Source organism: Gopherus flavomarginatus, chromosome 3 (assembly GCF_025201925.1).
Source record: "Gopherus flavomarginatus isolate rGopFla2 chromosome 3, rGopFla2.mat.asm, whole genome shotgun sequence".
In the NCBI taxonomy this organism is placed as follows: domain Eukaryota; kingdom Metazoa; phylum Chordata; order Testudines; family Testudinidae; genus Gopherus; species Gopherus flavomarginatus.
In genome coordinates this window covers 281,417,737-281,434,196 of record NC_066619.1, presented here as the reverse complement: position 1 = coordinate 281,434,196, position 16,460 = coordinate 281,417,737, and the positions used below count along the sequence as shown (strand labels likewise).

General features: G+C 43.7%; 2 protein-coding genes across 5 annotated transcripts in view; one reads left to right on the top strand and one right to left on the bottom strand.

Annotated features, from left to right (window-relative positions):
- The window catches only part of LOC127046411 (uncharacterized), a 632,746-nt gene that overhangs the window by 207,789 nt on the left and 408,497 nt on the right, over positions 1-16,460 (top strand). The gene's annotated exons all lie outside the window — the stretch shown is intronic.
- Positions 1-16,460, bottom strand: part of ATRN (attractin) — a 384,706-nt gene that overhangs the window by 144,744 nt on the left and 223,502 nt on the right. Inside the window, exon 28 of one of the 4 annotated variants that reach the window (XM_050943296.1) lies at positions 1,296-1,410. The exons of 2 other annotated variants lie outside the window; for them this stretch is intronic. In XM_050943296.1, the coding sequence (XP_050799253.1) occupies positions 1,296-1,410 (115 nt within the window). Of the gene's footprint in view, positions 1-1,295; positions 1,411-11,552; positions 13,544-16,460 lie in introns of those variants that run through there. One more of the 4 variants, XM_050943299.1, reaches the window with a different exon arrangement.

Sequence of the window (16,460 nt, the reverse complement as noted above, 5' to 3'; positions counted from 1 at the left end):
TAGTCACTCTCCAAAAATAACCACAGATGAGAGAAAACCAAAGCATTTACCTAGACATTCTTGAAGGTCTGGATCTGGCCTCTGTTTAATCCAAATCCCTAACTACCCTCCACTGAGCAACATGAGAACTTAGAAGCAATTTACACCCTCTTCTAGTCCCTTCCTCCCTTCACCACACTTACTGACTTTGCTGGTCGCTAAAAATCTTGTCCTGACCATCCTCCAGCTGCAGGCCACAGAAGCTGTTCTAGAGGCGGGCTATATCTCAATTCCTCACGAAGGAACCAATAGCTGAGGGGCTGGGAAAAACTTGTAGTTTTGGGGGACTGTGTGTGTGAGAGAGAACAATCACATCTAACTTGATTTCCCTCATATAAAGTGTTGGGACAGGAGTGGGAAGAACAGTATCCAACTGCCCCATGCTCCCATCAGAAAAGAGAAAGAAGCAGGGCATGGCCTTTGAAGGTCAGACAGGTGGACCTCTCTCTGTGGGGGGAGTTGGGGAGGCAAATAAAGCCCTTTTAAAAGTAACAATTGAAAACTTCCAGCCACTTGTGGCCCCTGTATTTTTCCCAGTGGCTGGTGTTCAGATGAAATGTATCCCTATATGTCTTTTAAAAAGCCCTGAGGTGAAAACAAAGACAGATAGCACAGAATATGGCTCTAAATTTTCACCAGTGGTTACTTTGCACAAGCTCAGTGACAAGAAAAGGATCAAACCTCAGTTACAGTAAACCTAGCATTTTCACTGTTAGCAGAATTTGTCTGACAAACCCTGCACGTCCGTTGTTTAGGGCTTAATTATGCTGCCCTAACTCGAACTGAGTAGTTCCTTACTCTGCTAGTGAGCCCACTCATTTCAAAGAGCTGACTGGAGGAGTAAGGTTCAACCCAACTGGAGTCAAACAGAAGAACCTAACCCTTAGTAAATTAGATTACCTGCTCTGTAAAATAAATTCCCACTGACTAGGGAATTTTATGTATTCCTGAATTAATCTGTATCAGAGGGGTAGCCGTATTAGTCTGGATCTGTAAAAGCAGCAGAGAGTCCTGTGGCACCTTATAGACTAACAGACGTTTTGGAGCATGAGCTTCCATGGGTGAATACCCACTTCGTCGGATGCATTCACCTATGAAAGCTCATGCTCCAAAATGTCTGTTAGTCTAGAAGGTGCTACAGGATTCTTTGCTGCTTTTACTGAATTAATCTGTAAGACTCAGAGACCACGGTGATGGGCACAGTATAAATACCTAGACAGATTAGAAACATGTCAAAGCATAATGATATCATTCACCTGACTGCCCTGGTGGCGGGATACCACCCATTCCTCGAGGCAACCTCACAAATACTGAGAGGACTGCTGCTCTGTTTCCAAAACAGGGCTCCAGCGCTATTGGTTTCGGAACAGTCTGTAGCAAAAAAGAAAGAAAGAACATTGTTTGTTTGTTCCCAGCTGTTCCCTCACCTTTGTCTTGTTAGACTGTACATTAAAGTTTCAGAGAATGAACTATGACTTTATCTATGGTTGACTAGTGCTGAGCACATTGTTGTCAAAACTGAAATCAATATTATGAACAATCATAACCCTAGTCGCCATAACAAAACACATTTACTTAATGAAGTCTAGTGGCTAAAAATCAAATCTTGCACAAAGCTTCTGTGTATGAAGTCTAACACTATTTACTCTCCTTGCAGGCGGTTCCAAGGCATAGCAGGAGAGAGAGTGTGTGTGTAAAATGTAACTATGAGAGACAAGGATGACAGGTGAATAAATAAGTGCAAAGGGGAAGACGGCCAAAGACACAAAGAGCAATTCAGCACCCAACGCTCACCGGTGGGGAGTGGGAACTGGGTGTCTGATCTTTCTGCCATTTCGAAACCACCCCAATGTATTCCTAGTAACACTGAACATTTCATTTGAAAAGATGAGCAGCTAATTTCAGTGGGTTTTGTTACTAAAAAGACATGGTAACAAAAAAGTGACAAGCTTATCTGCCTTTTAGAAGTAACAGCATCGCGCAGATATAAAAATACATCGTTATCTGACCCTGCAGGATCAGGGCCTATTTGCTAACAATTATGCACATGCTTAATTTTACTGTGGAACAACTCTGCAGTAAGTGAAGAATGTGCAAGTATTATATAAACCTTAGAGCTCAGGTACCGAGGGCGAGCTCTTGCCTCTCTTGCTTCACATCAGCAAGCAAACTGAGGTGGACTTTCTATCTGTTATGCTCTGTGGCTTCTAGTTCTCTGTTGATTATGAACACACAGCACCTAGTGGATTCTTTGATGCTAATTAAATACTTATTGTTAAATATTATTAAATATTTACAGTTGCACACATACAAAATGGGAAATGACTGCCAAGGAAGGAGTACTGAAGAAAGGGATCTGGGGTCACAGTGGATCACTTCTGTTTTAGTCCTCCCACTACAGAAGGGATGTGGACAAATTGGTGAGAGTCCAGCAGAGGACAACGAAAATAATTAGGGGGCTGGAGCACATGACTTACAAGGAGAGGCTGAGGGAACTGGGGTTATTTAGTCTGCAGAAGAGAAGAATATGGGGGGATTTGACAGCAGCCTTCAACTACCTGACAGGGGGTTCCAAAGAGGATGGAGCTAGACTGTTCTCAGTGGTGGCAGATAACAGAACAAGAAGCAATGGTCTCAAGTTGCAGTGGGGGAGGTCTAGGTTGGATATTAGGAAACACTTTTTCACTAGGAGAGTGGTGAAGCACTGGAATGAATTACCTAGGGAGGTGGTGGAATCTCCATCCTTAGAGGTTTTTAAGGCTCAGCTTGAGAAAGCCTTGGCTGGGATGATTTAGTCAACAGTGTAACACTACTGAAAACAAAAACAAACCAAAACAAACCAAAACAAACCAAAACAAAACAAAAAATAATTCTGGGTTGCATTAGCAGGAGTATTGTCAGCAAGACACGAGAAGTCATTCTTCCGCTCTGCTCTGTGCTGATCAGGCCTCAGGTGGAATATTGTGTCCAGTTCTGGGTGCCACATTTCAGGAAAGATGTGGACAAATTGGAGAAAGTCCAGAGAAGAGCAACAAAAATTATTAAAGGTCTAGAAAACATGATGTGTGAGGGAAGATTGAAAAAAATTGGATTTCTTTAGTCTGGAGAAGAGAAGACTGAGAGGAAACATGATAACAGTTTTCAAGTATATAAAAGGTTGTTATAAGGTGGAGGGAGAAAAATTGTTGTTCTTAACCTCTGAGGCTAGGACAAGAAGCAATGGGCTTAAACTGCAGCAAGGGAGGTTTAGGTTTGACATTAGGAAAAATTCCTCAGTGTCAGGGTGGTTAAGCACTGGAATAAATTGCCTAGAGAGGTGGTAGAATCTCCATCATTGGGGATTTTTAAGAGCAGGTTGGACCAACACCTGTCGGGGATGGTCTAGATAATACTTAGTCCTGCCTTGAGTGCAGGGGACTGGACTAGATGACCTCTTGATGGCCCTTCTAGTCCTATGATTCTATTTCATTAAGCATAAAATTGTAATACTGTATTTAAAGGTTCAACAGAAACTCAATATAATCCAAGAATCTAGAAAGGGAACAGGAATCGAACAATGCAATTCAATTACTGGTGCCTAATAAAAAAGGATACAACAGCAAACAAAATTAAACGTTAAACTATTTTTATATTTCATATGAGCCCTAATGATTACAATGATGATTTATTAGTCTTTTTGAAATGTAGATAAATTCATATTTTACAGCTTAAAACAATACAAAAGGCAGTCTGTACAAATCTGCAGTCATAAGCCAACCAATCTCCCCCATCCAAAAGAAAAAAAAAGAATCAAACTCAAAACAATTATTGTTCTACAAAGCAAGTGAGCGTATATGTATGTGGGGGATATATTATCTGACTGGCAACTCAATTACTACAGGTGATGGAGAGAGCAGAGGGAAAGCTTCTTGGAAACTAAAGCAATACACTACATCCAGCCTTCTAGCTTACTCAGCGGAGAGGAGATGCTGGGCATTTAAAAATTTATTTGCAATCTCTGAAAAAGAAAAAAATCCAGGCAAACGTTGTATTCCTTCCACTGTCCAAAAATGCTACTAAATGTGTGGGGTGTAATTTAGTGCTGCAGCATTAGCCCGGTGCTTAATCTTACTCCGAGTGTTAGCAACAAAAAATAGCAAAGCCCCGGGAGAATACAATGGTATGGAACAAAGCAGTGGGGTGAATGAAATGTTGGAGCAACATACAGAATTCAGTTGTTTTATGATCTAATTTTAATTTATTCTCTTTGCACTACTCTTGGATTATAAAATACCTTTTCTACTCCATTTCCTTCCCTAAACAGAAATGCTAGATGCTACCCTTTTCAAATGGAAGCATTACAGATAACCTGCAGTGTCATGCTAGTGATTCGGCACATATCCATCTTCCTTCTGCCAGTACTGAGTCAAAGCCTGTATAATAATGAGGATGTGCTGTGCTATTGGAAGTGATATCTTTTGGGTGAGATACAGAATACATCCTGATTTGCTGTAGTCACTCAAAATTCAATGTGACTTTCACAATAGTGAAGTTAACCCTCATGCTCTGGTTAATTTCTAAATTAAAGTACTTTCATTCTGTCTCCCTAAACGTCTACTTCAGATTTATTTACACATGGCATTCTTCTCTTCCTGCATTAAACTGATCAGAAAAGCTATGCGCTGTTAAACAGCTGTCAATTTTTCACCACAGAGGTGGCTGCATTTCCGTGGTGAATTAAGAGATTTGTGAATATAAAATTTGTTAAATGAGGTAGCCAAATTGATTGTTTTAGGATATATTTGGAAGAAAGGGGTACAATACATGCACTATCATGTTGCTTTGGATAACTCCAGAATAAGTGCTATGTACTGCCTACCACTGTGCACTGTTTTGCTAAGACAGGCCCAATTGGTGAGAGTCCAGCAGAAGACAACGAAAATAATTAGGGGGCTGCAGCACATGACTTACAAGGAGAGGCTGAGGGAACTGGGGTTATTTAGTCTGCAGAAGAGAAGAATATGGGGGGATTTGACAGCAGCCTTCAACTACCTGACAGGGGGTTCCAAAGAGGATGGAGCTAGACTGTTCTCAGTGGTGGCAGATGAACAAGAAGCAATGGTCTCAAGTTGCAGTGGGGGAGGTCTAGGATGGATATTAGGAAACACTTTTTCACTAGGTGGGTGGTGAAGGACTGGAATGAGTTACCTAGGGAGGTGTAACAACAAATATAGCATATAAAGGGCATATAAAACAGAATCAAGTCTAGTGAATTTATTTTTGACAGCACCAACTCGGTCACCTGCTTTTTGAACTGTGACTTGCATGACACCTCATCTTCAGCTTGTGTTAGTGAGGGCCAAAAGCAAAAACCAGCGTTGGGGTACAACTCATATATCAGGCTATGGTAATGTTCAGTTTGATGTAGGCAATGGCTCAGCCTGTAGAGAAGGAATACTATGCCTTCTCTTACATCAGGCAACTGATCACTGGAGTCTGGGGAATGTGTTCTACATATATGTAGACAAACTAGTGAATAAGTCTATCTTGACTGTGATCTCACCAACTGTCTGCAAAGGTGGAGCTGGCATCACCATAGGCCTAGACATTACCATGTTATATCTTGGCCTGTCACACATAGTAAGGGAGTTGGACGCACTAGTCCTACATTCATATGGGCCACACCAAAGAAGCTTCTCTCACTGGTAGTGCATGACAGGCTTCCAGCTGGGTCAAGAACTATTTATAACCATTTATTTGTATAGCACTCAACACAATAGGGCCCTGAGCGTGATTTCTGGATGCTGCTGTACAAACAATATGCAGCCAATGGGGATAACTTGCTCAGACTTCATCATGTTATTACATGTCTGCCACAGACAGTCCAAATATAGTCCAAGTTTTCCCCCCTCCCAGCCAGTAACCAAAGCACTAACTTGCTCAGCTTCCTAATTTCCCCCTTCTTTCCCTAACAAAAATTCCAGCTACCTCCAGTCATCTCCTCTATGACTTAAACTCCAAATGCCTCATGCAAACTACCCCACTTCCCTCGGAGACTGGAGTCCTGTGTTATGAGATTAGGGCTGCAAATGGTAGGCCACTGAATTCTCACACTGGAGATCCAGGTCCTCGTTCAAGATCAGAGGGAGGCAGACACAGCATGGACACCGACCAAGGCTTGCAGTTTTCCCTTTTGGTGATGATGAATTATTGTGTTTTTGTCTGCTGCTATTTTCCTCTTAAAATATGACTCTCCAAACTTTGCAACACCTCTCAGTAGCAGGTTCACCCAAAACAAATTACTATGGGGACTCTGACATTGAGTATTTTGCTAAGCCTATCACTGAAATATAAAAGCATTCCTTTTTATTAAAAACCTAATGATACAATAAAAGTGCACATTATGCAAATCTTTGCTAATTAGGTGCAGCCCTCAGACTCTTGGCACATCACCAGTGCTGAGCTTGGTGTCCAAACACTTGGATGTCCACATTTTAAAACCACATATGGTCTCTCAGTTAGAACAGATGGCCAGGGATTGTGGTTAATGGGATACAAAAGATTTCAACTTTAGGGCACTGGTTCAAATGCACATTCCTATCACTGCCATCTGATGGCCCATCAGAAATAAGTTGGTGCTCTTAGTCTACACATCACATCAGCACCCTTGTTGGCAGTTTCAAAGGCACCAAGGACTGAATGGCAAAGAGACTTAGGCCTTGGCTACACTTGGAGGCGTGCAGTGCTGGGAGTTACAGCTGTCTTCGTACAGCTGCGTAGGGACAGCGCTGCAGTGTGGCCACACTGACAGCTACCAGCGCTGCAGTGTGGCCACATTTGCAGCATTTGCAGTGCTGTTGGGAGTCGTGCATTGTGGGCAGTTATCCCACAGAGCACCTCGTCCAATTTTGGCGCCGCGGGTTGTGGGAAGGGGACGGAAGGGTGCGGGTCGTTGCGCTTCCTGTCCCAACGCCCCGTGGTGCATTGCTTCACATCCCAGCAGTCACTGTTTTTCCGTCCACGTTTGGTGCCATCGTGAGTCTCCCAACAGTTTCTGTGCAGAGCGATTTCTGTGGGAAATGGAGCCTGAGCTGCTGAGGACTTTGCTGATGAGTGTCGCCAGCACATCACGTTTGGCAGTTGAGCTATCCTTCAGCTCCAAAGTGACAGTGAGGAGTCCAATGATATCGAGTTGCCTGACGTGTATGACACTAAATTGCTTGTGGCAGTAACGGAAATGCTCAGCACTGTGGAACGCCGCTTTTGGGCTCGGGAAACAAGCACTGAGTGGTGGGATCACATCGTCATGGAAGTCTGGGATGACGAGCAGTGGCTGCAGAACTTTCGGATGAGAAAAGCCACTTTCATGGGACTGTGTGAGGAGCTCGCCCCCACCCTGTGGCACAAGGACATGAGATTGAGAGCTGCCCTGCCAGTGGAGAAGCGGGTGGCTATTGCAATCTGGAAGCTGGCAACTCCAGACAGCTACCGATCGGTCGCGAACCAGTTTGGAGTGGGAAAGTTGACCGTTGGAATCGTGTTGATGCAAGTTTGCAGGGCCATTAATCGCATTCTGCTAAGAACAACCGTGACTCTGGGGAACGTGCAGGACATTCTGGATGTCTTTGCACAAATGGGTTTCCCTAACTGTAGAGGAGCGATAGATGGGATGCATATTCCTATTCTGTCACCACCCCACCTAGCATCCGAGTACATTAATCGGAAGGGGTATTTCTCTATGGTTCTCCAGATGCTTGTGGATCACCGTGGGCGTTTCATTGACATTTACACAGGCTGGCCTGGAAAGGTGCATGATGCATGCATCTTTCGGAACAGTGGCCTGTTCAGGAAGCTGCAGGCCCGGACTTTTTTCCCAGACAGGAAGATCACAGTAGGGGGATGTTGAAATGCCCATTGTGATCCTTGGAGACCCCACTTACCCGTTAATGCCTTGGCTCATGAAACCGTATACAGGGAAGCTTGACAGGAGCAAGGACCGGTTCAACTACAGGCTGAGCCGGTGCCGAATGACTGCGGAGTGCGCTTCTGGCCGTTTAAAAGGGCGCTGTTAATCTCTTTATGGGAAGCTAGACTTGGGGGAAAGCAGTATCTCTGCAGTTATATCTGCGTGCTGTACCCTCCATAATCTTTGTGAAGGGAAGGGTAAAACATTCAGTCAGGAATGGACCTCCGAGGTTCAACGCCTGGAGGCTGAATTTGCACAGCCAGAGAGGAGGGCTACTAGAGAGGCCCAGCACAGGGCTACAAGGATTAGGGATGCCTTGAGGAAGGAATTTGAGGCTGAAAGCCAACAGTAATGTTTGGTGCCTTGCACGGGAGTGAAGTGCAGTGGTTACAATGATTTGCAGTGCCTGTTTTTTCCTTGGGGTATGGTATCTTTCACTTTCTGCAATAATAAAAACCGTTTTAAAAGCCAAGAAATTATTTATTGAAAAGAAAGTAAGTAAAAGGGCAGGGGGGTAGGGTGGTGAACTGTACAGTTAGAGGTTTGAATATGTCCTGCCTGGAGTGCTGTGCAATGACTGCTGCACTTCAGGATGAAAATGCTGCATGGTGATGGGGGTTGAGTGCAGAGGGTAAGGGTTGTAGTTCTCAGGGCTGGTAGGTGAACATACAAGTGTTGGGGGCAGCTGGTGGTGGTAAGAACCTGGATGCTGGAGAAGGGGGTTTTGAGCTGACATTGGGGAACAAAGAAGAGAGCTTTGGGACGCGCGGGGGAAGGGGGGGGAGGCGTCACGGTAGTGCTCTGCCTGCATGGCTATGAGTGACTGGATACAGTCCGTTTGGAGCGCCAGGAGGCTTATCAGCTGCTTCGTGCTCTTCTTCTTAGCCAATGCCTTTCTCCTGCTTTCTCTTTCCCTCCAGTGCTGCATTTTTTCTCTCCAGTCCTGCAGCTTCTTATTCTCTCTGGCAGACTGATTCATAACTGCTTTCACCGTATCTTCTTTGCTTTTTCGTGGCTTTTTCCTCAGGTTTTGTAGCCTTTCAGCAGTCTCTGATACGGCCAGTCGAGTAGTAGTAGTAGTCAAGGACACTGTTATTAGAAAGACAAAAATTGAAACATTTAACAGAGAGGCAGCATTGTGTATAATGACAGTGAAGGAGTTTATAGTCTCACTTTAGCATACTTTCCGCATACCAAACAGAGCACAGAGAGCCCACAGCAGCGAAGACATGGTGAGTAAGGGGGAATGAGTGCAGGAGTTAATTAATCCAGGAAGCTATCTCGCTGTTGCGGGTCACCTGGGAAGGGGGACTGATTGGTTCAGGGCTCCACTGGGGTTTCTGTGCATCGGGGAAAGCAAAGAGCTGCAGGGTGACCTACACTGAACACTATCCCTACATTTTCCACAGGAGTTAATCCTGGAAGATATCTCACTGCTGCGGGTCACCTGTGAAGCAAGGGAGGGTCTTCTACAGCAATGCGGATTCCGCCCTGGCCCCTGTGCAGCTTGCCTGTGTGCAGCAACGGTCCCCCCACCCCTCGCGGCACAGTGGCGCAGACACGTTGGCCTGACTGGGACAAGGACCACAGTGGCTCTCCTTATAAACTTGCGCAAGCGCATTGCCCACGCTCTGGCAGAAACTTTTGAGGAGATTACCGAGGCCAATTACCGCGACGTGATAGACCACGTCAATGGGCTATTCCACATCTAGGCATGCATGCATGCAGCCCTAACCCGCCCCCCCTCCTCTCCCAAAACATTTCCATCCTGAAAATAAAAGCTGCTTACCAGGAACCCGCTCCTCTGCTTCTTCGTCATCAACAAGTTCCAGCTGCTGCGACTGGCTACCTTCCTCTTGGCTTGAGAAGAGCTCCTAGCTGCATGCCTCCTGGGACTCTGGGGTATCTCCCCCCAGCCCAGTACCCTCACTCTCGGTTTCCTCCCCCCCCCACCTCCCTCTCCTCTCCCCACTCTGAACTGTCCATCGTGGTCGTCAGATTGGCAGTAGGGTCACCCCCAAGTATTGCGTCCAGCTCCTTGTAAATACGGCAGGTCATAGGGGCAGCACCTGAGCGGCAGTTTCCCTTGCGGGCTTTGCAATAGGCACTCCGCAGCTCCTTTTCTTTAACCCTGCACTTCACCGCGTCCCGGTCATGGCTCCTTTCCAGCATGGCCCTTGAGATCCGCCCATAGGTATCGTAATTCCTACAGCTGGAGCGCAGCTGTGACAGCACAGCTTCCTCCCCCCAAACACTGATGAGGTCCATCAACTCGCCATTGCTCCATGCTGTGGCTCGTTTGGCGCGTGGAAGCATGGTCACTGATTGACTGCACTCCACATCTGGCTGAGCAAACAGGAAGGGGATTTTTAAAATTCCCGGGGCATTTAAAGGATGGGTTACCTGAGGCCAGGGCAATAGAGTGTGAACTGATGAGCAGAGTGGCTGAACACGTATTCTGGGATACCTCCTAATACTCTGGAGGCCAATTACAGCGCTTTTGGTGGCCATACTTGCGGAGCAGCGCGGCATCACCAGTGCTGCAATCGTTATATCTGAGGCAGAGCAGGAGTATGGCCAGCGCTGCAGCCAGGGAGATGCGGCGCTGTATGTGCCCTGCAAGTGTGGACGGTGAGTAAGTTGCAGCGCTGGTGGTGGGTTTACAGCGCTGCAACTCTCCAGTGTAGCCAAGCCCTTATTTCCTTCCGGTTACATCTGAGAGGTGGCCAGTGTAGGAGAAGCTTGCAGTGCTGCTGCTGCCAAAGCTGTATCTGGTCTGTGAGGAGAGGGGACTTCAGTCTCCAAGACTGTCAATTTGGCACTTTTCATCAATGCTCCTCCTTCTCCCCCCTTTTAAGGAAAAAAGTAAATGTGGCCAGAATGACGACTTTGCACAGGTGGTAAATGTCTGCACTGGCTCACCTCTGCCATTAAAGCTACTGTTAATGGAAGTGTTCTTGTTTTCGTGCTGAACAGCAAAATGCTAGGAGCCAAGGTAACTCGAATTTTATATCTAAGTTGTGTCACATGACTGCCCTTCCTAGAACCCATAATATACACACGTCTGAGGGCTGAACTGCGGTGTCAGAAAATAATGAGGTGCCACTGATTTTTATTGGCCAGAACAGCCATGAGTTTTGCACTGGTCAATATTAGAAAAAGTGTCCTTTTTTATAATGTAATTTTAAAATGAACGGTATCTTGTTAACTACTGCGGCTATAAAAAAAATTTATTTTAGCATTTCTTCAATAAAGCTGCTATATTGACCAGAAAAGCTGTGGACACTAGCCAAGTAATTATTTTGTTTGAGTGTTAATGTGTGCGTAATATGTAGATGTTCACAGAATTATAGAAGATAAAAATGGTCAAAGTCTCAGTTAGATCATCTAATTAATCCACCTCCCATGGCAATATTGCTCCCACATTGGCAGTACATTTTGTAGTACTTCCTCTAGACTAGTTTTAAATGACTCAGGTGATGTGTCTACCATCAGTTCCCTGGGGAGCCAATTTCACAGCCTAATACAGCTCACAATCAGGCATCATTATGTGATGTTTAGCCTAAAATCTCTTTTTATTTCACCCCATTATTTCTATTAATACAATTAACATACAACACATTCTAACAATTATGAAAACTTATGACTACAGAACAATAATTCTATATAACTTAAAACAGTGAACAGCAATTTTATTTTTCTAGAACACATTTTAAGTATACTGGCGTGTTTAATCCAGTTACTATGCAACACTGACAGGCCAAGCCAATTGCTTTTCAAACATAGTAGGACAAAATGTATTTTTAACAACGTTTTTGTATGGCTTAGTAAATAGTCCCAAACCATCACAAGCTTTCAATTTCCAGTAAGAATATGTGCCTCACAGAGTTGCTTAAATGAAAGCAGAACCTGTGGCATTATTACTGAAACAGTCAAACAGAGTTTCAGCTTCAGCTATGTATCAGATGACTTCAGTGTCTGGAACAGTGTGAGGCTAAATTTCCAGGTTTTTTTTGAATGGTATGACTGCAAACTGATCAAGCATTCATAAAATAAAACGTAAGCAATTTTCCATAAAAAGACAGTATAAATGAAGTTCTAAAAAATCACATCCCCAGAGTATTTCATGTGCTCTCTCATACGGAGATGAATTAACTTCTTGTAATTATTTGAAGTGCACAATTCTAGACTAAGAATTCATATTCATCTTTGAAACCTTGGCCCTAATATTTAACTAAAAGCTGGTCCACAGTAAATCAGTCTTTTTCCTTGAATTGTTCAGCCCATTTCAATACTGGGTTTCTATGTCTGGACTTTAAGAATACAATTTTTAAAAGAGGTGCTCAAGCCTTCAGGCTAGCCCTAGCATAGTCAACATAAGGGCATGAGCACATGGATTCATCAGTCTCAGAAACGCAAACGGCCACAAACGAACAGCAGAAAGATCAGTGGGGAGTTATACCCAGCTACATTTAATAAACAACCGCCCCATTTTTAATGCAAAAAGTGTCAATACAGCAAGCATTCGATGCAAGGTCTACGTGAAGGGAAAGATTAGTGAGAGGAGAACTTGCAATGTTCCTGGGCAATGTTGAATTACAAAACCTCTGGCCCCGTAACGTTCTCACAGATAAGGTAATAATTGCATTTATCTTGAAATTCTCCACTGCTTCCCTAAGGGTAGTGTAAGACAAGGCCACAACATACAATATGGCCAATATGCAAATAGCAAATGTTGAAAGTTCACCTTGATTTCACATGTACCAGAGGGTGGTTATGCTGTTAATTTCAATACTAGGTTGCTTTTTATAATAAAAGGTGCACATAAAAAGTATGAAACAGCAGTCAGATGATCTCAGACACAAAACACTTAAAACAACTTCTGTGCACAAAGGAATGCAAATAGGCCCTCTCCAATAGTTTTCAGAAGCTGTTGGTGTTAGCGTTTCAATCAGAAAACGTACTCATTTCTTCCAAAGGGAAAGAAGAGTTTAAAAAGACTCTTTTACTCAAATCTTCAGAGAGAGTTTGCTTTCTCTCCAGCCATTTCCCTCTAATCAGCTAAAATCAGAGTAAAAACATTTCCAACTGCATTGCTGGTCAATTTTACTGAAAATATTATCAGCTTTTCAGTTTTATTTATAAATACTTAGCTCATACATTTACAAAATGTGAACAGTTAACACTTGCCACCATTCCATTTACACACCAAAATGTATACTCGGGGGCAGGAGAAGGAACCTTTGCAGACACGGTTAGGACAAACAGCAGATCACAGAGCATCACTATCAAATGTTTACTGCATAATAATGCAAAAGCTTTCTCGAAGCAGCAAATTATGTAAAATGAAACCTACACCAACATTAGCCAGAAGTAATTCATTAAGTTAAGGGTTTAGTATCTTTTGTTGTTTTCACAGAACAGAGCGTTATTAGAGTATATTAAATTCTAGTAGAGCTAATCAGTTTTACACACCTCACTTGTCCACACGATCTCTAGGTTCTTACCATTAGCAATTACACATTACCTTGGCAGGTGTTCAAAGGGTGGCACACACTTCTATAAATTAGAAAGCAGGAGAACACAGGCAGAGTCAACAACAAATTAATTTAAAGGGCAAAATGTATAAATCTCACTTTGTTCTCATGTTCCTCTATATTGCAACATAACAGTAGCTATCCTGACATCCGTTCACCTACGTGGACCACATCTGCTGAACAGACATTCTGGTTCCATTGTTGGTGCATATTTTCAAAAGCAAACAGCATAGTTACACACTGATGTGCAGTCTGAGTGTTTTAGTATTAATGAATCAGCAATTAATCTTTTAAATGGCAGATGATACCTTCTCAGAAGAATGGAACAAGTAATAAATTAGGACTAAAAACCTGTTATAGCATGCCTTCTGAATGAAACGCAATGGCCTGTGGTATGTGAGAGGTCAGACTAGAGCAGGGGTGGCCAACCTATGACTCTGGACCCACATGCGGCTCTTCAGAAGTTAATATGTGGCTCTTTGTATAGGCATCAACTCCAGGGCTGCACCAACTTTCCAATGTGCTGGGGGTGCTCACCACTCAACCCCTGGCTCTTCCTCCACTTCACCCCTTCCGGCCCCTTCCCCTAGGCCTGCCATGCCCTCGCTCCTTCCCCTCAGAGCCTCTTGCACACCACAAAACAGCTGATCGGGAGGTGCTTGTGGGCGGGAGATGCTGGGAGTGGGTGGGAGGGGAAGAGAGGATGGCAGGGGGAGGGGCAGCTGGTGTATTACTGTGGCTCTCTGGCAATGTACATTGGTAAATTCTGGCTCCTTCTAAGGCTCAGCTTGGCCACCCCTGGACTAGAGCATAACAGTCCCCCCTGTGGCTTTGAAACCTATGAACGAATCATTTTAAGTCCCAGGAACATAGGCACTGCCATGCTAGATCAAAACCAATGGTTCAATTAGTCTTGTACCCTGTCTTTGAAAGTGGGTAGCACCACAGCTGCTTAAAACAAAGGTTCAAGAACCATTGTGCTAGGAAGTTATGAGATAACCTGCCTCTAGGTGAGCTTTAGGACAGGACACTTCTTTACAGTACATATACAAACTGGACTGGAACATTAAAAAGATGTCCCAAGTGATGGAAGCCCCTTTACTTTCCTGAAGTGACTATTCTGCAGTGCTATAGCTCTCCCTAACATTTTTTTCCTGATATTCAGTTTATATTTTCCTCTCAATTTCATCCCATTCCTCTAGGCAATATCCCTTTGTTGCAGCTTAAATCATTCCTCTCCTCACTGGCCTTTTAAATAGATATAGACAGTTATGCCCCTCTCAAACACGGCTCAGTCAAACTATATAGTACATACTTGGCTTTTAACCCTTTTAGAAGTCAGGCCAAGCTCTCTGAGAAGTTTGGTTGCTCTCCTCTGAACTCCTCCGAACTCCTCCAAGTGAATCAATTTTTTTTTTTAATAAGAACATAAGATCGGCCATACTGAGTAAAATCAAAGGTCCATCTAGTCCAGTCTCCTGTCTTCTGACAGTGGCCAATGTCAGCTGCCCCAGAGGGAATGAACAGAACAGGTAATCATCAAGTGATCCACTCCCTGTTGCCCATTCCCAGCTTCTGGCAAACAGAGGCTAGGGACACCGTCTCTGCCCATCCTGGCTAATAGCCATTGATGGTCTTATCCTCCATGAACTTATCTAGTTCTTTTTTGAACCCTGTTATAATACAGAAGTGCTCAGAAATGAATATAACAATTTGGGTGCAGTTACAGCAAGGCTACAGAAGCGATGACTGTGTGCAATTTTGTATTTCAAATTATTCCCGTCCCCCCACCCGCCAAATGCAATAGCTTGCAGTTTTCTAAGTCTGCACCTCACTTGCTTTTTTTGGTTCAAATGTCTAACCGTTCTAGCTATTTCCTGGCCTTGCTGATATTCACATCTCCTCTCAAGTTACTGAGAATGTCCTGAGCGTGCTGTTTACCATCTTCCAGATAACTGATAAAGATGTTAAGAGTGGACAGAGCACAGGTCCCAGTGATACTCCACACCCATCTGAACATACTACTGATTAACTCTACTTTTTAATAGCTGGGACCTTCAGGCAGTTTTTGATCCCGTTGACAGCATGTCTACCCAGGCCAGTATGAATTGATTATTAGACTGACACAGGCTACACTTGTGCCACATTTCTGCTCTTTCTAAAGTAGAAATCAAGCTTGGTGTCTTGATGCCTGATAAAAGGACAATTAAGAATTTGCAGTGAAACTAATTTTGGCCTTATGAGAACTAATGTGGAATTAAATGCACGTCCATACCTCAAAGACATTAATATTCCAAACAAGCTGCAGACTGTTTTCTTGACAAAAGCCACCATTATTTAGCCATTTAGACTACTTGTAGACATGAATGCCTCAAGTTCACAGATGAAAGGATAACCATCTATCAGTGCTGGATTCTAAGTGTGGATAACAGAACACAATAAAGTGAAATCTGCACTAATGGCCATCTCCAGTTGACAATCCTGTCTTATGAGACCACTTTACAGTCTCCCTCAAGGTTTCCAGCACAATTTTGTTTGACCTGTTATGAAAGACAAACTTTACCAGGTATCTGTTTGTTGATCCCCGAGGTGGCTGCTTAGGACGATTTTCACAATATATATATTTACCTCTGCTGAGAATGTAAGTACTAGTTGCATGCTCTTCCCTACTTTAAGATGCTTAAAGATCATCTATGCCAGCACTCTAAGAAATCCTCTAACTTCTGTTTGAAAAGCGGATTTTTAAAGACTATTTCTGACTGATTGCAAGAATCTTCTTAGAGTAGTTTCAAAGAAAAATATCTAAACAATAGCCTGACTCCAAGTAACTCAGTTTAAAACATTTGCACAGATGACCAAGAGTCTTAAAGATGCTTATAAAAATTGTAACGTTCAGCGCTTCAGGAAGTTCAAACAGCTGCAGCCAAGGGCCAATAGAT